At 59.6% G+C, this 26,125-nt stretch overlaps 1 protein-coding gene across 1 annotated transcript in view; it reads left to right on the forward strand.

The window, feature by feature from the left end:
- SH3BP4 (SH3 domain binding protein 4) overlaps window positions 1–25,858 on the forward strand; it is a 55,691-nt gene extending 29,833 nt beyond the window's left edge. The window contains exons 2-5 of the mRNA XM_058665160.1: window positions 13,186–13,430; window positions 17,195–19,548; window positions 24,448–24,636; window positions 25,413–25,858. Of these exons, the coding sequence (XP_058521143.1) occupies window positions 13,313–13,430; window positions 17,195–19,548; window positions 24,448–24,636; window positions 25,413–25,637 (2,886 nt within the window). The 5' untranslated portion in view covers window positions 13,186–13,312 and the 3' untranslated portion in view covers window positions 25,638–25,858. The remainder of the gene's footprint in view (window positions 1–13,185; window positions 13,431–17,194; window positions 19,549–24,447; window positions 24,637–25,412) is intronic.
- Window positions 25,859–26,125: the final 267 nt, after the last annotated feature.

Genomic DNA, 26,125 nt, shown 5'->3' on the forward strand with positions numbered 1-26,125 from the left:
GTCCCTCACAGTCTGGAAGTTCAAGGGTCAGTGGAGCTGCACTCCCCTGGCGTCTCGGCCAACTTTAGGGTGGCTGGTAGTCCGGTCCACAGGCTCACAGCCACTTCGCTCCAGTGTCTGCCCCAGGGCCGTATCTTCTCTGTGGTTCCCCATCTGCATGCCCCTCCTCTTTCTGGGCTTAGGCACCTGGAGTCCCCACTCACAGGGCAACCCATACCCATGGCTGTTGACACTTCCTGGGTGCTGGCTCCTCTCCCTGCTGCCCGTACCTTCAGCGTCCGGGCCCCTGCCGAGAATAGTGGTACTGATTTCCAAGTGTTCCTGAGCCAGCTGCTTGATTTCAGTTAAGAAGAGACCCCTGTACTGCTGCCCTTGTGGGTCCCAGAACATGCAATCATGCTGGGCAGACATGGAGACGTGAACGTGAGCGGTGCTTGCGAGAAACCAGCAGGTTCCTGAGGCCGCTGGAGCAGCCCAGGGCCCCCATCTGGCCAGCGGCAAGGACAGACCCAGTCCTCCTTGCATCCTGTCCTGGAGCTCCCAGTCTGGCTGTAGTCACGCAGCTGACCCTGCTGTTAAGTAAAGCCATCACTCCTAGCCTAGGGGGCTGGGCCTGGTGAACGCAGGCCTTATGTCCACTCACAGGGCAGCCTGTGGGTGTAAAGATGCTCCGTGAACTCTGATGGCTTCTGAATGCCACGGGCCAATGGCGTGGCGGCCAGAAGCAGGAAATAGGTACAGTGCAGTCCCTGGGCCTCTGCACATGGTCCCCAGCTGCCTCCTTCCTGCTCACACTTGGGCAGTGATCAAGCCGCAGTGTGACAGGGAGCCAGCCCCATTTCCAGGTCACACCAGCTGAGGGCATACTCCTTGAAGCTCTTCCACTGGGAGCTGAGGGACACTGCTGCGTTGCCCCCTTGTTCTTGTGTCCCCATAGGCATGTGTGTAAGACACATGGAGTTGCTCAAGCAGGGGCCCTGACCCCTGAGCTACGAGGGTGGGCACCCATGGCCATGAGCCCGGGCCACAGGCAGGTTTGCCCAGCTGACTGGCCTGGGGCCCTCACTCTGATCCACCTGCTTCCTCCCAGAGGTCACATACACACCTGACTCCCAAACACTGGCATGTCTTCTGCATGCACGTGCTGGGGGGGATTTGCTGCAAAGCATGGAGACCTCCTTGGTTCTTGGCTCGTGGTTTCAGTGAGAAAAGTGAGATGTACTAAACCAGAAGCCTGCTGCCACAGTGGTCAGCAGGGGAGGAGGCAGCTTCAAGAGGGAAAGACGGGAGGACAGGGTGGAAGTGTTGCCTTTTAAGCACAGTCTGGGTGAGTAGAATGAGAGCCAGCACTCTTCAGGGCTGGAGAGTGGCAGAATCCATCATCTTGTCTAGCTTGCTCAAAACAAAGCCATCAGAATGGTGCGATGGGGATCTCTTTCTGTTCTCCTGGTGATAAATTTGGAGGTTCCAAGGAGAGGAGGTCGACTGGTTGGCCAAAGGTGGCTTTGGGGAGATAAGCAGGTGGCATTCTCTGAAAGCCACTTCCTAGCTATTGTGATAAAAGTGGACATTCAGGGAAGCAGGATTCACCTTGGAGAAACTGCCCAGCAGTGAGCTGCTGGTCTCATGAGGAACTTGGGAACTCAGCATGGGCTCACACTTTGATCTTGCCGCCTTAGGCGGCGGGGGGAGGGGAAAGCCAGCATCTTGTCCACTTTTAAAGACATTGCATCAAGAACCTGGCCCCGTCTGCCTGTTAGCCTAACTCCTTGACTGGGTCCTCCCCAGCCGAGTCCCTGGGGCAGCCCTGAGGGTACTAAAGAAGACCCAGATGTAATTCTGAGCTTTTGCTAGGATGGGCTGAGCACAGCCTCACACTGGCCGTGTGGGACTCAGGCCGGAGCCGCTGTCCCGCGTGCAGCCTGCAGGCCTCCTGTGCACCGCAGGGCCTGCTTGTCTCACTGGCTGCAGGACCGATGAATATCTGCTTGCCACAAGGCTACAAGTCCCCACACCATTGCTGCATCCCCTGGCCTTCCCTCCAGTCTCATGGATGCGGGTGACATTGGGTTTGTGCAGAAGGCATTTGGGAGCCCCAGATATGATGCTCGCAATGTCATGCCAGGGTGGGAGTCAGCTGGAACCACAGGCTCCTGGTCCATTAGCTACTTGCTGGTCCTGTCCTGTCTGCCATCTCTCCCTCTGGTCCACTGCACCTTCTGTGTCCCCTCAACTGGACTTCTATCCCCACAGGGGGCTGGGAACTGCTGTCCAGGGCTTGCCTTCCATGCTGTGCTCCATGACCAGTGTCGGGGAGGGGGGGTGTGTGTATGTGCAACCTCTGTTGCAACCTGTGTGTGCCCCACTGGAAGGAGTCATGCTTTGGAGAGTTCTTGGAGTGGCCAGGGTGATAGCAGCCCGCTAGTTTTGCCTTCAGCCGCCCAAGCCCTCCGCTGCCGTTCCCTGTGGGTGGGACAGTACTCTTGGAGGAGTTGCTGGTCACATGATCCTGAAGCCCTGGCTCCCTGGTGCCTGTTGGGCGGGCAGTGCGGAGGCGGCTGGGCAGGGCAGGTGACGTCATGCTGTGGGTACACAGCTGTAAGTGCCTGCCAACCTCCAACTCAGGCTAGAGGAATTCATGGTGAGCAGGACGGGGCTAGATCCTGCCCAGGAGCCTCATCCTCTTCCCAGAGCTGCCTCTCACAGGGCGCTGCCTGGGTACCAGGCAGTCTTGGTAGCCACAGAGACCACAAGCAGGGGACATGGTGAGCAGGGGATGGATGTGGGCTGTGGGGTCCCAAGCGGCATCTCAGCGAGCCCACCAAATGCCTCCTCAGTGCACCTGCACCAGCTGACTCCTGTCAAACTATATCCTTGTGCCTGAACTTGAAATGCCTCCACACAGAAATCAGTGATTTTTTCCCCAGTATTCCTGGGAAATTTTAAAGAAGACAGTCCCTCCTGGTGCCACAGCTGTGGGGTATCCTCATGCCCCCAGGACCCCCACCCCCGGACTCAACACCTGTCATATTCCAGGCACTGCAGAAAGTGTTTTTATGGGGCCAGCTTTAGGGCATAATAAGTAATGCTACTGCCTGCCACACCAGCATCCCATAGGACTGCCAGTGTGGGTCCCAGCTACTCTGCTTCTCATCCAGCTCTCTGCCTGGGACTGGGAAAGCAGTGGAGGATGGTCCCAGTGCTTGAGCCCATGAGGGAGATCCTGAAGAAGCTGCCAGCTTCAGCCTGGCTTGGCCCTGGAGGTCACGGCCCTTTGGTGAGTGAACCGGTGCTGAAAGATCCTCTCTCTCTCAGATTTTAAAGTGCATAAACTATTTAACAAAATCAAAAATGCTTTCTTGCTCCCTCTTTGCATGGAAGCGATGTTTGCAAGGTGGTGAGATGTTTGTTCTGAGAGACCCAGCCAGAGACTAGGGATGCCAGGTTCTGAGCTGCCAGCCAGAGGTTCACATGCTCCTAACTGTGGCTTCAACAAAGACGAACTGTGGCCCCCAGCTGATGTTTTTATAAATAAAGTTTTATCAGAGCACAAGCACACCCATTTGCTCATAACCATCGGTGTTGCCTCTTGGACCCAGGGTGGAGTTGAGTTTGTGTGTGTGTGACAGTTCCCAAAGCTTGACTTACCCTCAGTGCACTGCTCTGGGACTTGTTTTTGTTTTGTTTAAATAAGCTTGTTTATGTGAAAGGCGGATGGAGAATTCTTCTATCCACTGGTCCACGACCCCAGTGCTCATGCAGCTGGGACTGGGCCAGGCTGAAACCAGGAGCTGAGAGCTCATTCCAGGTTTCCAGGTGGGTGTTGGGGACCCAAGCCCTTGAGACAAGTTGTACTTTTGCGGGAAAGTAGAACCAGAAGTGGGACAGTGGGGCTCAAACCCAGGTGTTCCTCTGTGGGAAGCAGCAAAGCCAAATACCAGTCCAGTGAAGACCCAGCAGGGTCTTCTGGAAGATTGAGGGGCCGGGAGAACGACTTGCGGGGCAGGACCACGCAGACCACAGAAGTGCTTGTTAGAGAGAGTCAGGCGGTGTGAGATGTCTTCTTGGCTTGTTTTCCAAGTTAATTTGGAAGGAAAACAAATGAGAATAACTGGTGGGACTGTGAAATCAGAAGATGCGTGGACACCAGACCATCCACATGGGCAAGCCTGACGAAGCTGTCACGGTTAATTAAGGGCTGTCCTTGTTGTGGGTGTGGGCAGATGGGCGGCAGGAACCCTCACAGCTCCTGTGAAGATGACGTCATGGCAGACGGGCACATGCGGTGAGGGAGTCGGGCAGCAGCACGAGGTGAGGAGTCGGGCAGCGGCACGCGGTGAGGAGTCGGGCAGCAGCAGTTGCTCACCTGTTCACTGTTTGGTTTTGTCCAGTTCCTCACCAAGCATCCAGGTAAACTCTAAGTGCACTTTCGTTAGTCCAGGTCTTGGTGGGGAAGCCGCCCCATCTCCAAGGGGAAGTTATAAGGATGTGGCAGTGTCGTGGAGGCATTGCTGGACGGGTGAAATGCACACAGGGTGCAGGGCGAGCGCCCACACAACAATGGTTACACCACCGGTTGCTGGGCGCGAGGACACCTGCTGAGCGAGGCATGGCCAGCAGCATCCTGCTCTCAGCGGATGGAGCTCTGCTGCCGGCCCACCTCTGCTTCCTGTCAGGTGGGCCGAGTCTTGGCTGCCAGGTAGTAGAGCCACCAGGCAGGCGAAGCGAGGACACCTTTAGATGTTAGAATGACCAGGACTGACTGGCGGAGAGGAACTCGGAGCCCCTGGACGTGTGCCTGGCGGAGTTACCGGAACCTGCAGGAATGGAGACTCGATGTTGGGGTTGGGAGTGGATGCTCTAGAATGGACCTTTTTTTATTATAAAATGTGGAAAGCAGGGAGAATAAGACAATTTTATAGAAAACAATATTTGTACATCTGACACCCAATGAAATGCGTGTTCTGTTTTAAATACACTTCTCTTTTACTATGAATTGTACACTCAGAGGCTTTCATTTATGCAGTATAACAGGTTAAGCTGGTTTGAGTCCTAGCTGCCCTGTTTCTGATCCAGCTCCTTGCTAATACGCACGGGGAACAGTGGAAGATGGACTCCTGCCACCCACAGGGAAGGCCACACGGACTGCAGGTTCCCGCTTTGGGCCTGGCCCAGCCCCCACCAGCAGAAGAAAGGCTGTCTGTCTCTCCCTCTCTGTGTCTTGTCTCTCTGCCTCTCAAATTAAGTAAATGAAATATTTTTATTTAAAAGGCAGAGATACAGAAAAAATCAGAGCTGAATCTGTCTTCCACCTGCTAGTTCACGCAACAAACGGCCGCAACAGCCAGGGCAGAGGCAGTCTGCAGCTGGGAGCCAGGAGCTTCCTCTGGGTCGCCCATGTGGGTGCTGGGCTCCAGACACTTCATCCTCCACTGCTGGTTCAGAAGTGGAATAGCTGGGACTCGAACCAGCACCCACATGGGATGCCATTGCTGAAGGTAGAGGTTTAACATGCTGTGCCACAGCAGTGCCCATGGATGTGTGTATTTTATGTAAAAGGTAGTGATACAGAGAGATACCAGCCGCTGGTTCACTCTCCAAATGCCCTAACAGCTGGGAAGGGGCCAGGGTGAAGCCAGAAGTCAGAACCAACCCAAGATCCACACGGGAGTGGCAGGGGCGCTCAGCTACCTAAGCCATCCCCGACAGTCTCTTTGGATAGGAAGCTGGAGTCGGGAGTGGAGCCAGGACTCGAACCAGGCACTGAGACACAGAGGGGGACCGGGACCCACAGTGGGATGCAGGCATGTCAAGTGACATCTTAATCCCAGCCGTTCATGGTTAACAACAAAGTGAAACATGGTTTCATTGCACAAGTTGTGGCTTTAACTTTTCTCAGTACTTTGCTGAGTGACTGTCCTGTTCTGTTAGGTGTTCTAGGAGAGTCCCTTTTCATCCTTCCTGGAAACCTGGTCTCCCTGGCATGGGAGGTAATTCAATTGGCTTCGTGTCTGCGATGGCCTGAGGGCAGGTGCACCTGCTGGGAGGAGGGACGGAGGAGAGACGAGAGTCCTCTTTGCCCTGGTGAATGCCAAGGTCCAGGTTGGCCTTGGACTCCTGTTGCGTTGTCTTGAGGAGTCACTCCTGGACACGACTGCTCTTCACTGTGGAAACCCACACACGCAGACTGCGTCGATATTCTTTTATGCATGTCTGTCGCTGGGTGAACCTAAAGCCATCCTCTTCCATAGTAGGCTAGTCTGGGGTGCCGTGTCCCCGCGTGGGCATTGTCCCTGAGCTGGCCCCTGCACCATGGACCCGCTGTGCATCCAGCAGCTTTCACGCAGGCTGTTGGGTGATTTGGCTCCGCTGTCCACCTGTGTCCACCGTAGCGTGGCAGCTCCGGACGCTCCACAGTGTTCCAGTCCCATCTTGGACATGAGCATCAGGCGTGAGCCCAGGCAGGGTTAAACTCCAGAAGTACCTTTGTGCTTTCTGGCTCATGCAAACCCAGTATCCAACTAGCCTCAGGTACCCCACTTGTGAGGTCGGCGGGGCTTGGCAGGGCTGTACTGCCAAGGGGTGTCCATGGGAGACTGACAGAGCCATGCTTTCAAACCAATGTGAGCTGAAAGAAGGCGCTGAAGTGGCTTCCGAGAGTCCACAGAGTGTTTACAGCCCTTCATACTCCTGGTAGAAAGCTTCTTTAGACACAGTGTCAAGGTGATGGCAGTGGGCTGGTTTAAAAAGAAAGGTTACGTTTGACTCAGTGCTTTAAGGCTCATGGTCCGTCAGTGCCTGGGGTTGGATCTCCCAGTGCTGGCATCAAGCTGTCCTGGTTATTGAGTTCGAGTCCCGAGGACCACCCTGTCTGCTGGCCACAGCCCAGCATCCTCAAAGATAACTTGCAGGCGAGGCCCAGGGCCCAGAGCTTGGAGCACTTGCGACTGGCACTGGTCACATGGTCCTGTCCGTCTGCCGTCAGGTGGGTCCCAGGGCTGGCTGGCCTGCACATGTGACTTGGTGTGTTGAGCAGAGGCAGGGCCTGCACAGCTCCATTGTGACATGCGCTCCCAGCTCTTCTGCTCCCGGAGCATTCATGAGGCTACATGGGGCCGTGTTTCAGCTCTGTCGCAGCAGCCAGGGGACAGCAGGAGGCCGCAGAGCGCGGGGCCTGGCCCTCGCCGTCCTGCCTGCCTGTTCCTTTGCTGGTGTGTTTCCCCAGTTAATGCTTACACAGGAGATGCAAGGTGCCCTCTGCCCCGCCTCGCATCTGGTGCCAACTGGAGCTCACCCTCACCCTGCAGCTGGCCTTACTGGGTATCACAGCCAAGGAGCTGAGACTGCTGCGGGAGCTAGGAGAAGCAGCAGAGCTGCTGTGATGCTCAGCGTTGGGCTGAATCTCCAGAGAGGTCCCTGTCAGCCGGGTCACCGTGGATGGGGCCAGCATAGGATGGCATGGGGAGAACAAGGCACAGGTGCAAGCTGGCTGTGCCTGGGTGCACGGTATGTAGGAAGGTGTGAAAGGTCAGCTCCAGGAACACAGAGCGGGCAGGAGTGTGAGTGCTGGCCACCCAGCAGGCGTGGCGTGTGGCACCTCTTTGTCCCAGCTGTGTTGGTGCAGTGCCAAGCCTGGAGCCTCCCTCCCCAAGGTCAGTGCGCACTCGCTGAGGTGCCACATCCCTTGTCTTGGACCTGGGGCACGTGGCTCTTCTTCCCTCCCTGTGTCATCCAGCTTACGCCCATGGACTCTCCGGTGGCTCTCCCCAGCTGAAGCCTGCCCTCCAGTGAAGTGCCCTGCGTGTGGGCACTGGGACGAGCCTCCCTTCCCCAGCCGTGCTTTCCTGTGGGAAGCAGGCTCTCTTCCCCCAGAGCTGGCAGACTCGGTCAGCACGGGCGCTGCCACCAAGGGGACCTGGAGGCTAGACTTGCATTGCTTAGGGACAGATGGTATCTCGTTTTCTCTCTCTCTGGCTCTGTCTCTCTCCCCCTCTCTCTCCCACAGTAGTGGGTGCCTCCCAGCTGCCCTGGAAGTTGGCCTGGGCAAGAGGGGTACAGCTGCCCTGCACGTGGGGTATTGCCCAGATGCACAGGTGTGGTTGCTTGCCTTTGAGAGGGTTTGGGGTGTGGAGCCCACAGTTGTCTATTCAGCACGTCTGGGAAAGCCAGGTCGCCTCGCACATGGCCACGTTCCATGGGGCTAGCCAGAGCTGTGTGCTGGGGAGAGGGCACTCTGGGGTCGGGCGCCTTTCTGTCTGGGCAGTGAAGGGAGCAGGTGAAAGAGGCGGATGGGGCTAGCACCCGGCCCAGGAAGCTAGCGACAGGGCATGGGGCACAGGCCGAAACTCATACTGTGTTTTCTAGCCTAGAGGAGCTCTGACAACACCCGCGTGATACTGCACAGTTATAATCAGTGTGAAGAAGGCATCAGCTGAAGGCATGAATGGAACTGGTGAGGGAGGGACCCAGAGCCACACTTGGGCCCAGCCTCCTACAGCCGTGTGCACCCCCGTTGGGTGTGGCCCCCATTGGTCATGGCCACCCCAGAACACACCAGGTCCATGTGCACAAGGATAGGTACCAGACACATTTATGCTGGTTTTTTCTTTGTTTCTCACTTGATTTGCTACTGTTGAATTGTCCCTCAGGGCAATGTGTTGGCTGACAGGCCTGTGCAAGAATATCTGAGATTCTGGAGAAGACGGACAGGCAGGTCGGCAACCGTGGCCGGGAGCCCAGCGTGCGGGTTCCCAAGCTTGCAGCCGGCATCGCCGGGAACTGGCTGCCTGCACACAGCAGCATGGTCTGCCCCATGCGCGAGGCCAGCCACCCCCTCCAGGGCCTGGGAGGAGCCAGGAGCAGGATCTGTTCTCACCTCATGAATCTGCCTTTATACAAGGGAAGAAAAAAGGCTTGGGGTTATGAGTAAGTCATGTGACACCCGCATGCCACTTCCTGCCCTGCTGCACACGGCTCCCAGCAGGGCCTGGGGCTGTTACCTGCTCCTCCAGGTACCACTTGGCTTGGGGAACCAGCTGCAGGGCCGCACTGGAGAGCTGATTCCTGGGATCTGGTGAGTGGACTCAGGGGTTGGCCAGACTGTCCAGGTGTGTCCAGCTAACCAGCTGGTATTTCCCGAATCCACAGAGGCACTTCCAGCAGTTCACCAAGAGGTGTCTTCTGCAAAAGCGTGCCTGGGTTTTAAGGTGTTTTGCACTCACTGAGATGATCCTCTCCGTGGGCTTTCTAAGTGCGCTGTGTTACACCGACGTCCGGCCTACAGTGCAGCCCTCACCAGTCCAGCCTGCACGGACACTGGAGTCCCATCAGCCCTCAGGCTCCCGTCTGGGCGTATGGCTGTCGACACTGCACGGTGTGCGTCTTGCTTCAGATCTGAGTCTTTCCTGCATGCATATCAGAGGAAGAGAGCTCAGGCAAGTCCCAGGGCTAGGACAGACACAGGAGTAAGTAGGGGCTGGGGGTGGTAAGGAAGAAAGCACAGGAAGCAAGGTGCTGGAGGAGCAAGTCTGATGGATGCCTGAGCAGGCTGGGGAGAGCGCGTGTGAAGGCCTGTGGTCAGGAGTCCTGGGGCCCAGGTCCCCACCAGGAGGCCCAAAGGGGCTCGGCAGAGCTGCAGGTGATGCCGTTGGACAGCAGAGACCCCATAAGCAGCGCTCAGCACACATGCATGGCCAGGGAGGATTTGGAGCAGAGTCCAGGACAGCGTCTGCCTGCTAATTGAGGGGTGGACCCCAGAGGGCAGAGCTGGACGCAGGCCGACCCGGTGCCAAGGTGCCGATGACTGTAATTGAGCTGAGGGCTGGAGGTGCTGTGGCGGGGTCAGCTACAGATTACGTTCCAGAGGGTAGGACATACAAGGGCATGAGGGCTTGGCCTGGTACTACAGAGCTGAGGACCTAGACAAGCACCAACCCAAGGGACTAGGTTTAGAGCCAAAAGGTTCTAGGTGCCCATGAGCCATTGCAGGACCATGCTCAGTGGGCAGAAAGGGGCCTGAGTCACGTGTCTCCTGTTTTGCAGGGCCCTGCCTGCCATGTGGCCCTGGGGCTCCCTCATCGAAAGGGTGTAGACAGCACTCTGTACCCATAACTGAGCGAGCAGGTGCCATGTGGCCCCGCCGCAGGCCCAGCCACCACTCTAAATGTTGGAGATGCTTTGGGTGTGGCCACACATGGGGGGCCCAAACCAGGGGTGGCATCCAGGCTCCCCCCGTGACTTGGAGTGGGGCTCAGGAGATCTGAGGAACTCCGCAGTGCCGGCTGAGATGGGCAGAGCCAGGAGAGAGGTTTTCCTCGAGGCCCTGTGAGGGTTACGCTGTTCTGATCCGAGGCGAATGAGAAGGGCAGATGCGGAAGGTGCCCGGCCCGTCTGGCTAACAGCTCGGGGATTGGCTGTGCCGGAGGGCCAGGAGCCTGGAGGCCCCGGTGAGAACCAGCTGGAGGGTTGTGTGCCAGGGCTGGCTGAGTTAGACGTGGTATTCTGCAGGCTTCCAGGCAGTTATGGAGCTGCGGGATAATGTGTGCTGGGCGGAGAAAGGAACCCAAAGGCTTCCTGGAAGGACACCCTGGGGGGCTGGGGCTGGCTCAGCGGGGAGCATGGCTGTGTGGCCCTCTTTAACCTGTAGGTCTTTGTGCCTGCTCTCATGTCAGGGTCCAGTGGGGTGGTTCTGTAGTGGTCCTGGCACAGCCGGTGTAGGAGACCCAGTGGGGGAAGCCAGGGATCCATTGGAGGGAGATTGGGAAGTTGTGGCCACGGGTGGCCAGGGAAGCTGAAGCCCCCTAAACTGACCTTAGAGGAGTTTGGGGGAGGGAACAGATTCAGGTGGTGGCCGTGTCTCCTCCTCAGTATTGACCCAGGCAGCCCGGCTACTCCCCCGTCTTCCCAGCACCCACCACCCAACTGGAGATGCCGCTGCCAAGGGAGCTGCGGTCAGCTGAATGGTTCCCGATGTGCCTGCTTCCGCCTGCCCCTGCCTTGGCGGCTGCTCTCCTAAGCTGTATCCATGCTGTTCCCGAAAGACAGCATTGCCCGTCTCTAGCCAGAGCCACCAGCACCTCCCACAGTCTCTAACCTGAGCAGAGCTCTTCGGCGCCCAGGCCTGGTGGTACCTGCAGCCCCTGCCTGTCTGAGTTAGAGCTGCCTGGGCTCCCCTGGGACAAGGCACTGGGCTGTGGTCACAGTGGGTGGGTAAGGCTCTTGGCGCAGGAGGTATAGCACAGGCAAGGCCATGCTGAGAGCCCTACGGGGGCGCAACCACCCTAAAGCTGTGTGGTGATGCCTACTTTTTTGCACATTCAGGGGGTCTTCAACCTGCCTCAAAGTCACTTCCGTTGGCTCTGAGCAGGAATCAGGATTCCCAAAGGGAGGCTGAGAGGCAGAACTCCCATCCTGTGGGTGGGACGCTGGGTGATTGGCACCCAGGAGGAGGCAGCTCTCCCATCGGTGGGTGGGACACTCTGGGTGATTGACAGCAGCACTCCTGGAAGGCTGCAGCCTGCCCCATCCTTCCTCTGTGCGGGAAGGCCTGCCCCTGCCCCTCCAGCTCCCAGAGCAGGCTGGCACCTCCTCACTACCTCCCCCTCTGGTGTCTGCAGCTTCCCCTCCCCACGGGCCACCACAGGGGTCTCAGGCAGGCAATGTCTCCTGGGCAGACAGGCTGTGGGCTTGGCACTGTCCTAACCCTGTCCCCCTCTGCCCACTCGCTGGAATCCCCTCCCTGTTGATTTCCTCCGGGAAACGATCCTGGAGATGGCACAGTCTCTGTCCACTTGGTCAGCAGTGAGCAGTTAGCCACGGTGCCCTGGGGGGATGGCTGCATCCTAGACCTGGGCCTGTGGGCCTGCAGACCCAGCTGCTCAGCCGCACACTCCCTCCCGCCACGGCCTGATTGGAGGAGGCAGGGGAGGGGGAGTACAAGGCCTCTGAGAGTATGTCCCAGCTGGAACCAGGGAACGAGGGGTGGGAGAGGGCTGGAGGAGGAGGTGCAGTCCCTGCTGCCACCTCGGGAGAGCCCCTCCCGCAGTACCTCCCCTGTCCCTGCAGTGTGGTCACCTGGCTAAGTGCTCACCCACAAGAGGCAGCACCAGCCCTGGCGTGCACTCGGCCCCTAGGGAGACTAGAAGACCTTGGAGTGCAAGTCCAGGGGGAAGATTACATGAGTGGGTTTGAGGGTGTAACCTTTTTTGTTTTTAAGATTTATTTTTATTGCAAAGGCAGATTTGTGGAGAGAAGGAGAGACAGAGAAAAAGATCTTCCATCTGTTGGTTCACTCCCCAAGTGACTGCAATGGCCAGAACTGAGCCGATCAGGAGCTTCTTCCGGGTCTCCCACTTGGGTGCGGGGTCCCAAGGCTTTGGGCCGTCCTCTACTGCTTTCCCAGGCCACAAGCAGGCAGGGAGCTGGATGGGAAGTGGAGCAGCTGGGCACAAACTGGCGACCATATGGGATCTTGGAGCTTACAGGTGGATGTTTTAGCCACGAGCCATCGCACTAGGCCCAAGGGAGGGAACGCCTGCTCCCCCGCCGGCGGCTTTACCACGGCTGCATCTTGTCCTGTGTCCTTCCGTAACCAAGCTCCGCAGGCCAAACACAGTGAGATGCAGCGTCTGGGGAGTGAGGCCTTGTCCAGTGCGATTCCTAATGAGGCCTGTCCTGCTGACCACACTGTGTGCTCGCGTCAGGGGTGGGGAGTCACCGCCCTGAGCTCGGGAGCTCCTGTCTGTGGGTCACGGCAGGTGGGTTTGCCCAGAGAGCACATCCGCATTCATGGTGGATGTCCTGTGTTCAGTAGGCTCTGCCACAGGCTCTGCAGGGAACCTGGGACCCTCTCAAACTGGGAAGCAACATGGGGGCCGAGAGTTTGGCCACTGGTTCATCTGCATGGGTTGCACTGTGGTGTTTGTGACCATGGGGCCTCTTGGGGATGTGGGTGGGAACATGTCTTCCGAGCAGCCCCGCAGACCTTGGGACCGTCCCACGGTCTGTCCCTCCGACTGTGGTGAACGGACTGGCCAGGTGCCAGCAGCGCCCACCATTCTTCCACCGTCCAGGGCTTGCATCTCTGGAAAGCCTTGGAAGAGGCTCGCCCTTCCCACAACTTGACTGCCTAAGCCCGGTTCCCTTTGCTCAATAAGCACTTCTCCCCTTCTCTCCCCTGCCCCTCAGGGCCAAGCCCACGGCCAGGTTGACGTCACCGTGCAGAGCAGGTGCCTGACACAGACATCTCAACCCTGCTGGAGTACCAGGCAGAGGAGGCATGGTCCCCTAGCAGCTGGCCTCAGAGGAGACCAAGATGGCGGCCCAGCGGATTCGAGCGGCCAACTCCAGCGGCCTCCCACGGTGCAAGTCCGAGGGGACCCTGATGGACCTGAGCGACGGCCTCCCTGAGACCAGCCTCAGTGACGTCAAAGGTGAGCCAGGGGAGGGGCAGAGGGCAGGGAAAGGGAGATGGCTGGGGGAGACGGAGCAGCCACTGCCGGGGCTCCAAGACCCAGGCCGTTCACAGATCGATAGTCCAATTAGATTTTTCAAGCATTTGAAACATCTCATGTTGAAAAATTCAACCCCAAGGTGACAGGTGCTCCTGTTGGTCTTGGGCATGGCGAGCACTGTTGGATGCCTCCATAGTCATGACAGAAGCTCTTAACAGAATGCAATGTTTTCTCTTGGTCGCTTTGGAGATCTTAGGGTTCAGGAGGTCAGTGGCACAGAGCCCTAAGGGGAGGCGGGGATAGAACTTATCTACTGCACTGCTAGAGCCCGGTCAAGTGACAGGAGCCAAAACACGGCTGGTGGAAGGAGCCCTGAGACAGCAGGTGGCCACAAGGGTGCTGCTCCAAGGAGAGGGAGACCTCCCATCTGCCGGCTCACACCCCAAACAGCTGCAAAGGCCAGGGCTGGGCTGGGCTGGGCCAAAGCCAGAAGTCAGGAGCTTCTTCTGGGTCTCCCATGTGGATGCAGAGGTCCCAGTGCTTGGGCCATCCCCCACTACTTTCCTGGGTGCATGAGCAGGGAGCCGAAGGGGAAGTGGAGCAGTCAGGACTCGAACCAGCGCCTGTATGGAAGCCAGCGTTGCAGGCATCAGCTGAGTTGCTGTCCCACAGCGTCAGCCCCTGTTTCCTAATCTGAGTTACAGCCAGAACACGGGAGCTGAGGGTTTGACAGGACGACGAGCAGGGAGGGAGAACTACAAGGAGGCAGCAGTTGGAGAGACACACAGGCAGGTCCGCCTGAGATGTGAGGAGACCCTGGTCCGTGTGCAGGGGACACCGCTTGAGGGTCTAAGGCTGGGCAAGACCACAGACCCTCGTTCCATGGCCAGAGGCCCCAGCACACCAAGAAGTGACCGACCCAAGCACCTCCCAGCCAGCTCTGCCCACACTGCCCTGGCAGGCCTCCCGGTGGGGACTGCTGTGGGCTCCACTGTGAAGTGTGCTGTGCTGCCTGCACCTGCACAGATACCCAGGCTGGGGACAACAGTGCATCACTCGGTAATGGAAACCCGCACCGGGAGTGTATGAAAAGCAAGGCAGCGGTGACCCCAGGCGGCATAGAACTGGACGGGGACTTCCTGGCATTTGATGGCGTAGGGAGCCCCTCCATGTCCTGGAGTGCCTGCTGACTGACAGAGCCACAGGAGAGCCCGCCTGCCAGGGGTCCCCACGGGCAGGAGGCTGTTGGCCACGGGGCATGCTTGGTCTTGGAGTGAACTGTTTTCCTGCTTGTCGTCCAGGAGCGGTGCTTGGACCCCTCTGTCTGCCAGTGCCAAGCGCTCATTTGCATTCCCAGCTCTTACAAAGCTTAATTGCTTTGGGTTTTTAATTTTGAAAATATGACTGTAAAGGAATTACTCCAGGCAGTGTAATTAGGCTGTGACTTCGGAGGGATTCTAAGGTTTTTTGGGTGGCCAGCAAGCTTTATTGTGTCTTTGTTTGGTCTTTGTTTTGGCATCCAGTAGACAAGTGAAACGAAACACCGTGAGATGGGGGGTACTTGGGCACGGCCGCCCCTGGTCCTGCCATCCACCGCGCCCTCCAGAGGCCCAGTCTCTGACCCTCCCCTGCTCCGCATCCTCCCCTGCATCGTCACAGAAACCAAACCCCTGGCTGACTGTGCCAGCCGGGCCGCGGGAAACCCATCTCCCATTTCCTGGACCCTGCCCTGGGCCCAGGGGGAAGACATGATGGAGAGACCACCAAGGAGCTCAGATTCGGTTCTTGCTCGGTCTGCCACAGAGCGCCCTTTGGGAGCAGTGGGCAGCTCTCAGCACCCCCGTCTGCCCACTGGCCCTCGGTATCCGACCCTGCACCTTGGGCGATCAGTAGCGGCTCCTGCATCGCTCAAGCTGTGCTCGCGTAGATTCCTGAGTTTTCCTCCTCTTGGGCTGTCCCGTTTTGTTAAGTGGAGGTGCTAGGACACATTCTTGTCCCCGTGCAGGGAAGGTCTGGGGCAGGAGACGGGGGCAGGGAGAGTTCAGCAGGGTGTTAGGGTGTGATGGGGCAGGGCGTCTGTCAGAGCCTGAGCATGAGTACCCAGTCAGTCGGGGTGCAGAAAGCAAGGTGACACTGTTTAATGGGACGAACTCGCACGCAGCAGTGCAGGCTGGCGGCTCGGGGGGAAAGCTGAGAGCTCAGGGCAACGTCTGTAGTCAGACAGAGGCTCCTAAGGGGATGGGGTCCCGGTTCTCCTTCCCCCCACCCTTCCCTCTTCCCCAGGACAGAGGGAGTGAGTTGAGTGCTAGCCGACTGGGTGACTAGCCTGGCACGGGGCAGAGGAGCTTCCCTGCCCTGGGTACCTTCCTTGGGCTGGGTCGCCCAAGTCGTGCTGGACTGAGAGGATCCTCCTGGCGAGGAAGGGCGGCTGGACCTCCTAAGGTTAGGGGTCTGGGCAGGACTTTGAGGGGTGAGCTGCCCAGCCGTCTCCCACGAGCTTCCACTGTGCCTCGGTTCTGCTTCGGCCCCTCTCACACACGGACTCATTTCTAACTTCCTCGCACGGTCAGCCGACTCAAATATTGAAGCCCTGGAGGGAAACTTTGAACTATATGTGCCTTTACAATTTTTTTCCCTTGACTTTGTTGTTCACTCCCACCCCCTGCCTTGCACATCATGTGTTTTGCGTGTGACTTGACACCGGAGCAGCGCGGCCAGGGTGGGTCCAGCCCTGCCTCTGGCAGCGCAAGTGTGGCTCCTCCCTGGCGTCTGCTGTGCAAGATGGACAGTCACCCATCAAAACGTGTACCCACAGCTGGGTCCATGCAACCATGGCCAAAGCAGGTGCCAGGGAACCTTTGTCTCGTTTATTTAGATGCAGACATGGAGCAGACTGGGTCCCTCACTTGTGGCAGGCTCACGGCTGCTTGACCCATCATCGCAGCCTCACAGGGTCTCTCCGCAGGACACCCTGGGCCTTCCCACACACCAAGGCCATCGTCTGCTGCTTTCCCAGGTGCACAAGCTGGGGAGCTGGATCGAAAGTGGAACAGCTGGGGCTCGAGCTACCACTCACGGGATTTGGACATGGCAAGCAGGTGGCTTAACGCACTGTGCCACAACACCGACCCCAAGGGGTTTGATGTTGCTGTTACAAGTGTTGTGTTGGTCCCATCAGCAGTTTAATGCCAAGAACTCCAAACTAACCCACTCCCCCTTTTCTGAGGTCTTAGGATTTTGCTAATGTTGTCAGTAATTGTTCAGTAGTAACATGACACTCCAAAAGGCCGGGCATCGGAGTGGGGGGTGGGGGGGCTACCACCTGTACGTGCTGGACACGTCAGGAGGTGAGTGGAGGGGGTCCATGTGCACATTTTAGAACAATGATGAACAGAGGGACAGAGCCCTATTGGGGACAGCTTCTGAGTCCCCACACCACTGTTAGCTGAGTCAGGACACATGTGATGTTGCCTGGCTCTCTCTAGAGCAGGTAGCAGTTCTGTGGAGTTAAAGACGCTAGTCATGTTGAGTAGACGTCCTGCTGCAGGGACACACTTGGCTGGACACTTCTTCATGGTCCTCCAGTCCGACCAAGACAGTCTGGGCGGGAAGGGAGCCAACGGCACGGCAGACCACTGGCTGGGCGGCACCTCGAGCGGGCGAGCCACGAGCCGGGCTTTGTCCAGCAGTGCCCAGCGGCTCCCCCAGGCCTTGCCTCACCTGCTGCTCTCTGTCCCATGCAGTGCCTTCCCCCAGTGCCTTGCTTGCCGACAGCCCCACGCCATTTGGAAATGCCAAGGAAGTGGTCGCCATCAGGGACTACTGCCCAACCAACTTCACCACGCTCAAGTTTTCTAAGGGCGACCACCTGTACGTGCTGGACACGTCAGGAGGTGAGTGGTGGTACGCGCACAACACCACTGAGATGGGCTACATCCCTGCCTCCTACGTTCAACCCCTCAACTACCGCAACTCCACCCTGAGTGACAGTGGCATGATCGACAACCTGCCCGACAGCCCTGACGAGGTGGCCCAGGAGCTGGACCTGCTGGGCACATGGGCTGAGGACAAGAGAGGCCCGGGCAGGCCGCACAGCAACAACCCCTTCTGGAACGGAGTCCAGACAAACCCGTTCCTGGACGGGAGCGTAGCGGGCATGGACGAGCCGGCCCCCAGGAGCACGGTAGATCTGCTGCTCTTTGACCCCTGCGCCTCATCCTTCACCGAGTCCAGCTCTGCCACCACCAACAGCACCGGCAACATCTTCGACGAGCTCCCTGCCGCCAACGGGCAGCAGGCAGAGCTGCCGGCCAGGCGGGACAACCCCTTCTTCCGCAGCAAGCGCTCCTACAGCCTGTCGGAACTGTCTGTGCTACAGGCCAAGTCCGACACCCCCGCCTCCGCCGGCTTCTTCACGGGCCTCAAGTCCCCGGCCCCCGAGCAGTTCCAGAGCCGGGAGGACTTCCGAACTGCCTGGCTGAACCACCGGAAGCTGGCCCGCTCTTGCCACGACCTGGATCTGCTCGGCCAGAGCCCGGGGTGGGGCCAGACGCAGGCCGTGGAGACGAGCATCGTGTGCCGGCTGGATAGCTCCGGGGGCGCCGTGCAGCTGCCTGACACCGGCATCAGCATCCACGTGCCGGAGGGCCACGTGGCCCCTGGGGAGACACAGCAGATCTCCATGAAGGCCCTGCTGGACCCGCCCCTGGAGCTCAACAGCGACAGGTGCAGCAGCGTCAGCCCCGTGCTGGAGGTACGACTCAGCAACCTGGAGGTGAAGACCTTCATCATGCTGGAGATGAAGGTCTCGGCCGAGGTGAGGAGCGACATGGTTAGCAAGAGCACCGTGGGCCTGCAGTGTCTGCGGAGCGATGCCAAGGAGGGCCCCTACGCCGCCCTGCCCCTCACCTACAGCTACGGGGACACGGTCCAGGTGCAGCTGGACAGCCTGGAGCCCTGCATGTACCTGGCCATCGTCGCCCACGGCCCCAGCATCCTCTACCCTGCCACCGTGTGGGACTTCATCCACAAGAAGGTCACCGTGGGCCTCTACGGCCCCAAACACATCCACCCCTCCTTCAAGACAGTGGTGACCGTCTTTGGGCACGACTGTGCCCCAAAGACACTCCTGGTAAGCGAGGTCACCCGCCAGGCGCCTAGCCCCTCCCCTGTGGCACTGCAGCTGTGGGGCAGGCACCAGTTCACGCTGTCCAGGCCTCAGGACCTCACCGTCTGCCTGTTCTCCAACATGACCAACTTTGAGGTCAAGGCCAGCGAGCAGGCCAAAGTGGTGCGGGGCTTCCAGATGAAGCTGGGCCGGGTGAGCCGCCTGGTTTTCCCCATTGCCTCACAGAACCCCGGCGAGCTGTCAGACTTCACGCTGCGGGTGCAGCTCAAAGATGACCAGGAGGCCATCCTGACGCAGTTCTGCGTGCAGACGCCACCGCCACCACCCAAGGGCGCCGTCAAGCCATCGGGGCCCCGGCGCTTTCTCAAGAAGAATGAGGTGGGCAAGATCATCCTGTCCCCGTTGGCTGCCGCCACCACCAAGTACCCCACCTTCCAGGACCGCCCTGTGTCCAGCCTCAAGCTGGGCAAGCTGCTGAAGACGGTGGTACGACAGAGCAAGAACCACTACCTGCTGGAATACCGGAAGGGCGACGTGGTGGCCCTGCTCAGCGAGGAGCGCGTGCGGCTCAAGGGCCAGCTGTGGACCAAGGAGTGGTACATCGGCTACTACCAGGGTCGGGTGGGCCTGGTGCACGCCAAGAACGTGCTGGTGCTGGGCAAGGGCCAGCCTGGCCTGGTCTCAGGGCCCGAGCTGAGCACGGCGGTGCTGCTGGAGCAGATCCTGCGGCCATGCAAGTTCCTCACCTACATCTACGCCTCGGTGCGCACCCTGCTCATGGAGAACATCAACAGCTGGCGCGCCTTCGCCGACGCCCTGGGCTACGGTGACCTGCCGCTCACCTGCTTCTGCCGGGCCGAGCTGGACAGTGAGCCCGAGCGCGTGGCCTCCGTGCTGGAGAAGCTCAAGGAGGACTGCAACAACTCCGAGAACAAGGATCGCAAGTCCTTCCAGAAGGAGCTCATGATGGTGAGTGCCCGGGGGACTGCGGCTGCTGCCCACTGCTGCCCATGGATGCATTTAGCCGTAGGCCTGGTCCGTAGCTGCTGCTCAGCCCCCCAGCGTACACAGGCAAGGTCAGAGTGGGCTCCTTTGTAGGGTGGAAGTGTGTGTTTTGATTCCATAATCTCCTGTGGGGCAGTCCATGCCACTCTCCCCTCCTTGGGAGCTTCCAGCCAGCTCAGCAGGGAGCTGGGGCGGCAGCAGGTACACCCAGGTACAGCACACTTGGGGTGAGATCTGCCCCTTACCGCATTCTCAATAGGGTCAGGGACTTTTTCGATTAGAAATTCCACCCCAGGGCCCAGCTTTATTGGTCATGCGTTCTCCTCGGAGCCTCCAATAACAGCAACTGCAAGGCTGTGTTCTCTTCCTACACCATGGGTGTTGAGCCGGGAGTGAGCACAACACATCTGGGAGTTAGAATTGTAAGAAGCAGGAGGTGACACGCCGCACTCTAGGCTACGCTCTGCCCGTCCTGGACACTCCCCACCTCTGGCAGCTCGAGCTCTGAATGTAGAGTGTCCCTGAGCAGCTCAGTCCTGCGCCTGGCCTCGCACCCCTGTGGGAACCTGCAGCGCACCGGCTGTCCATCCACCGTCTCCCAGGGCAGCAGATTCTGCTCCTAAGCTCCTGGCCAGGGCCATGACTGGTTCTAGTTCTTCCTGGGGAAACCCTCGCAGCATTTTCCATCACTGTCCCGTCCTGTCCCACCGACCCTAGGCAGCCTGGCTTGTAAGATGTGAGCTCCATGCCCCCTCTCCCATCCCCTCCCTCCCTCTACCCAGTACCTGCCCTTCTATGCCAGTGCCTCTCAGACCACAGGAGCCAGGGCTGCCTGGGAGTTGACCCAGGTGTATGGGCTGGGCTGGCACCCTGCACACACCCGGTGTCACTGTGCACACAGAGTGTGTGTGGCTGGTGACCGACAGTAAGATGAGCAGACAACAGCCTGCGGTCTCCCAGTAGGCATGGGGATGTGGAACAGGTGGTGGTGGTCTAGAAGGGCAGCCTTACCACCCAGGGTCCCTAGGAACCAGGGTGGCAGCAGCCACAGTAGAGAGCCAACCCTCAGGGGCTTGGTGTGGGACAGTGTTGGGCAGCACAGGGCCATTCCCAGACCCTCAGTTGGCTCATCTCCAGGGACGACACCTGTTGCTTCCTTCCCCAAAGCGTGACAGTCCAGGGAGGCAGAGTGAGCTCCCCGTGGTGGAGCTGCTGGCCCAGGGGCCACCACAGCCTGTGCTTTCCAGGGCCTTGGCTGGGGTGGACTGGGCTCTCCTGCAGCTGAGAGCTAGCTGACTGGGCACAGGTCAAGACCTGAGAGCCCTCACCTGCAGCAGAGCCAGCGGCTTCTGCACACCGCTGTGTCAGCGAGCTGACTCCCAGGGGGAAGTCCTTTCTGTCGCCCTCCTGCAGTGCATGTGAAGGGTGGGGGCCCTAAGGAGGGAGTGGGACTGGCCTGGCTCGCAGCTGGACCTGGAGGCTTCAAAGCCAGCTTGTGGTCCTTGGTGACACCGTGTCACTGTTCCCCTGACCACCTCAGGGCAGGTAGTTTGGGAGTTGCCACGTCTCCAACCACCAGACCATAGCAGAGGAGTTGGGGTCCTGGAAACTGCGCTCTGCCCAACCCCTCCTTCCCCCACCCCTGCTGCACACCCACATGCAGGCTTTCAGATCACCCATGCCACCTGTCAGGCTCCCGGGCTTGGAATCCCTGCTCAGATGAGCTGGAAAGGGGAGGGTTCCAACAGCAGGCGTGCGGGGGTTCGTCAGGAAGGACAAGGAGCCCCAACAAGTAAATTTTCTGTCTTTCCTGCCTTCAGAGGGGTGCCTCCTTCCCTGCCCCTCAGGCCCTGGGCCAGCCGCCCCTGACTCCCCCACCATGCTGGCCTCCTCTAAGCGTGAATAACAGCCTCCCCAGCCCACCCTGCCCCCCTGTGCTGGGACAAGGCTTCCTCGCCTGCCGGGGCCACCACCTCTGCAGCCCCACGCCCTGCTGCTCCAGCACCTCACCCCACGTGACCGTCCTCACCGATGATATGTGTGTGTGTCTCACTACTGCTGTCCGTGGAGAGGACCTGACACACGAACACCGGCGCCCCGGTGTGTGAATGGAGGTGTGAGTGCATGCTGGCGGGAGCAGTGGCCGCAGGGAGGCCCTCAGCCAGGCGCTGGCATCACCGGGCAGTGGGCTGGCAAGACGGGGCCAGCAGGGTTGAGGGCTGGAGTGTGGAGCTGGCCATGGCCCAGAAGGAGGCCGGGGTTGGCAGGCTCTGCAGGCCGATGCTCCTGTTTCATATTAGGACTGATGTGAGGGGGCTCAGTGTTGGAGGGAAGGTTCGATGGGTGGGCTTTGCGCCCAGGTTGACCTGACATGTGTGTCCCACCCCTTGTCCCCTTCCCGCAGTCTATGAGCCACTCAGAGGCCAAGTCAGCACCACCACCACCACCCCTGCCCGTGGGAGAGTGGAGCTGACTCTCACTCACCCCTTACCCGCCCCCTTCCCGGGAACCTCGCAGGCTGTTCCTCCTGGGCAGGGCTAATGGGCTGGGGACACCTGACAAGGCAGTGCAGCCCCTTGGCTGTCACCCCACTTCCAATCCAGAACCAGCAGTCAGTGGCAGGAAGATCAGGCCATCTAGGTGCCACGTCGTGACTGGCTGCAGCACCTCAGCCTCCCAGCAGGAAGCTGAAGCAGCGGCCAGAAATAATCAAACCCAGGCAGTACCCTGGGGGCCTGGGTGTCAGGTGCTTGCCAGGCACCTGCCCCAGCTGTGCGCCCTCCTCCCAGTGTCCCAGTGTGGTGACAGTGAAAGCTGGTAAAACATGCAGCTAAACCCCGAAGTCTACGTGTTGTGTGTGGCTGCTGTTAGCTCCCATCCAGAGTCAGGAGGCCTCTCTCCCTTCGTCCACACAGTGTGGTCACCTCAACCTGTCAAAGTTCCCTCGTATGAACCCCATCCCAGCCGGGATCATCATTGCACTTTCTAGTGCGCCTCTGTGTCTGGGTGTGCCTAGTAGTGACCCAGGAGGCTACGGGGAGCAGCTCCCCAGAGCCTGGGGCTCCCAACGAGAGTTCAACCTGTCACTAAAAACAGGGGAGTACCCAATTTGCTCTCTGTAGAAAAACATCAGACTGCCACCATGGGCAGTGCTGGCAGTGCTGGCAGCTCTGTAAGAAAGCAGCACACGGCGGAAGCTGTGGCCCACAGGAGGGAGCCACTGGCATCGGACATTCAGCCTCTATTCACCCTCGGCCCTTGTGGCTGCCCGGGAGGGGTCCAGGCAGGGCCCGATCCTCAGGCCTTTGTGGTCTGAGCTTGGTGCTCCCAGGCACCGAAGGGTTTCGCCCGCACATGCCAGGAGAGAGTCGTGGTTTTCACCTAGAAATGGAGCTGCACGCCAAAGCTGAGCCATGCTCATGCCAGTCTGTCAGGCTCTGCCTCCAGGTGGGAGCCGCCGGGGACCCAGCCCTCCCCAGCAGGGCGGTCTGGGCTGGTGTGCCCTCCCTCCGGGAGCCAGGCATCCCCTGCCCTTGCTGGTCTGTCCTTGTGCCCCAGAGGCTCCATGGCAGTCCTTGCAGCTTTGCCAAAAGTGCAGCTCCACTGAGCGTGGGGCCTGTCCCAGGAGGGCTGGCCCTGGGATCCTCTCCGGCCGTTGTGGTCATCACTGGGCTGCCTGGCGGGGCTGCTTGCACCTTCTGGATGCCTGCTGCTCTGACCCTCAGGTGCAGGTCCTGTCCCACTGCTCCTCCATGTGTCTCCCCCAGCCCGGTGCCAGTCTGCCTTGCCCTTTGCCATCCCATCCAGTCTGCGCCTCCACTCCCTCAGCCCTCAGCATCCCCATGTCCTCTTCCTGTTGCACCCTATCCTGCACATCTCCGTCCTAACCAGTTGCTTTCACAAGACCCTAAGGTTCCAGAGGGACATGACTTGGGACGGGGCTGCCCACTAGCCCAGACCTAGGGTTCCAGAGGGATGTGAACTTGGGACGGGGCTGCCCTCCGGCCCAGAATTCCTCCACATCCTCCCTCCCCACTAGGTGCAGCACCGAGTGGAGCTCAGGCCCGGCTGCCCGGCCTTGGGGCTCTCAGGGTCAAGAGCAGCTCCCCGTCTGCTCCGGGAGCAGGGGGGATCCCCGGGAGGCCAGGTGGAGCTCAGGCCCGGCTGCCCGGCCTTGGGGCTCTCAGGGTCAAGAGCAGCTCCCCGTCTGCTCCGGGGGAAGGGGAGATCCCCGGGAGGCCAGGTGGAGCTCAGGCCCGGCTGCCCGGCCTTGGGGCTCTCAGGGTCAAGAGCAGCTCCCCGTCTGCTCCGGGGGAAGGGGGGATCCCCGGGAGGCCAGGTGGAGCTCAGGCCCGGCTGCCCGGCCTTGGGGCTCTCAGGGTCAAGAGCAGCTCCCCGTCTGCTCCGGGGGAAGGGGGGATCCCCGGGAGGCCAGGTGGAGCTCAGGCCCGGCTGCCCGGCCTTGGGGCTCTCAGGGTCAAGAGCAGCTCCCCGTCTGCTCCGGGGGAAGGGGAGATCCCCGGGAGGCCAGGTGGAGCTCAGGCCCGGCTGCCCGGCCTTGGGGCTCTCAGGGTCAAGAGCAGCTCCCCATCTGCTCCGGGAGCAGGGGGGATCCCCGGGAGGCCAGGTGGAGCTCAGGCCCGGCTGCCCGGCCTTGGGGCTCTCAGGGTCAAGAGCAGCTCCCCATCTGCTCCGGGGGAAGGGGGGATCCCCGGGAGGCCAGGTGGAGCTCAGGCCCGGCTGCCCGGCCTTGGGGCTCTCAGGGTCAAGAGCAGCTCCCCATCTGCTCCGGGAGCAGGGGGGATCCCCGGGAGGCCAGTCCGGTGCCTCCCTGCCTCAAACCATGCTTTTTCCTCCGCTCAGGCCTTACTGAAGATGGACTGCCAAGGGCTGGTGGTCCGGCTCATCCAGGACTTTGTGCTCCTGACCACGGCCGTCGAGGTGGCCCAGCGCTGGCGGGAGCTGGCCGAGAAGCTGGCCAAGGTCTCCAGGCAGCAGATGGATGCGTACGAGTCTCCCCACCGGGACAGGAACGGCGTGGTGGACAGTGAGGTAGGTGAGCAGTGCTGCCTGGCTTCGGGGGGCCTCCCTCAGCTCCCCAACCACCCAGGGCAGCAGGGAAAGGTCCCCCACAGCATGCTGGGGGGACGGGGGTGAAGTGAGGTGAGAGGTGATGGTCAGGGGACGGGGCGTGAGCTGGGGGCCTGGGTACTAAAGATAACAAGGCGGGACCTCCATTAGCCAGGATTGCAGGTCACCTGTCCCCACTAATTCCACCTTGAGTCCTCCTGCAAGAGGACTGTGGCATCCTGAGAGCCCCGGGACCCTGTGTCCTCCGCAGCCAGGCTGGCTGAGGCACTCAGGCCTTCTAGGTGGACGATACCACTACCAAGTGCTGTGAGCATTTCACAGACCTGCTGCTCCACTTCCAGTCCTGCTCGCTGCTGGTGTGCGTGCAAAGCGGCTGGGCATGGCACACTTGCACGGGTCCCTGCACCCACATGAGCCCGAAGCTCCTGGCTCCTGGCTTGGACCTACCCAGTTCCTCCAATACGGTTATTTAGGGAGTAGGCCACTCTCTCTCTACTTTTGAAATAAATAAGTCATAAAAAGGAATGCTGCTGAGATTGCTTGAGCCGCCACCTGCTGCCTCTGAGGGTGCGCGGCAGCAGCAAGCTGGGGCCGGGAGCTCGGACCGGCAGGAGGTGTGTGCGGCCAGTTCTCCGACGCTGGTCACTGTGCACTTCCTCTCAAGCGGGGTCCGTGCTTCCCCTGGGAAGAGTGCAGGTAAGGCGCTCTGTGCCCTAACTCATTTCCCCTCCACCCAGGCCATGTGGAAACCCGCCTACGACTTCCTGCTCACCTGGAGCCAGCAGGTCGGGGACAGCTACCGCGACGTCATCCAGGAGCTGCACACGGGCCTGGACAGGATGCGGAACCCCATCACCAAGCGCTGGAAGCACCTCACGGGCACCCTCATCCTAGTCAACTCCCTGGACGTGCTCAGGGCGGCCGCCTTCAGCCCCACAGACCCCGAGGACTTGGTCATCTGAGCGGTGCCCTCCTGTGCCACCCCTGCCTGCCCCGGGACCCTGGGGGCCTGCGCCGTCCTTACCATGGAGCTGCAGGTGGGGGTCTTGGGAAGACTCAGACACACCCAGGACCACCCTGCTCTCCGCCTCTCTCCTGGGACGGCCCCAGGGGGTTTTATACTGCAGGTCATTGCCAATCAAATAGCTTTCTATCTGTTTGGTGTAAATTTAAATGGAAATTCTTTTTTTTGTTTTTTTTTTAATGACTGGGGGGAGGGGGACACAAACAAGAAAGGTGATGTCCGTTTTTTTTTTTTTTTTTTTTTTTTTTTTTAATGGATCATAAAGGTTTAAAAAAAAATTAGGGGAAGACGCTGTTGATTTTTATGTTGTCCAAAAGGCCTTTTTAAATTATGTTACAGGTGTATATAGGTATTTAAGGGCCACTGGGCAGTCCAGGTCATGGCCACAGTCTGCATTTCAGCCCCACCCCTAGCACAAGACGGCTC

Source organism: Ochotona princeps, chromosome 5 (assembly GCF_030435755.1).
Source record: "Ochotona princeps isolate mOchPri1 chromosome 5, mOchPri1.hap1, whole genome shotgun sequence".
Classification (NCBI taxonomy): domain Eukaryota; kingdom Metazoa; phylum Chordata; class Mammalia; order Lagomorpha; family Ochotonidae; genus Ochotona; species Ochotona princeps.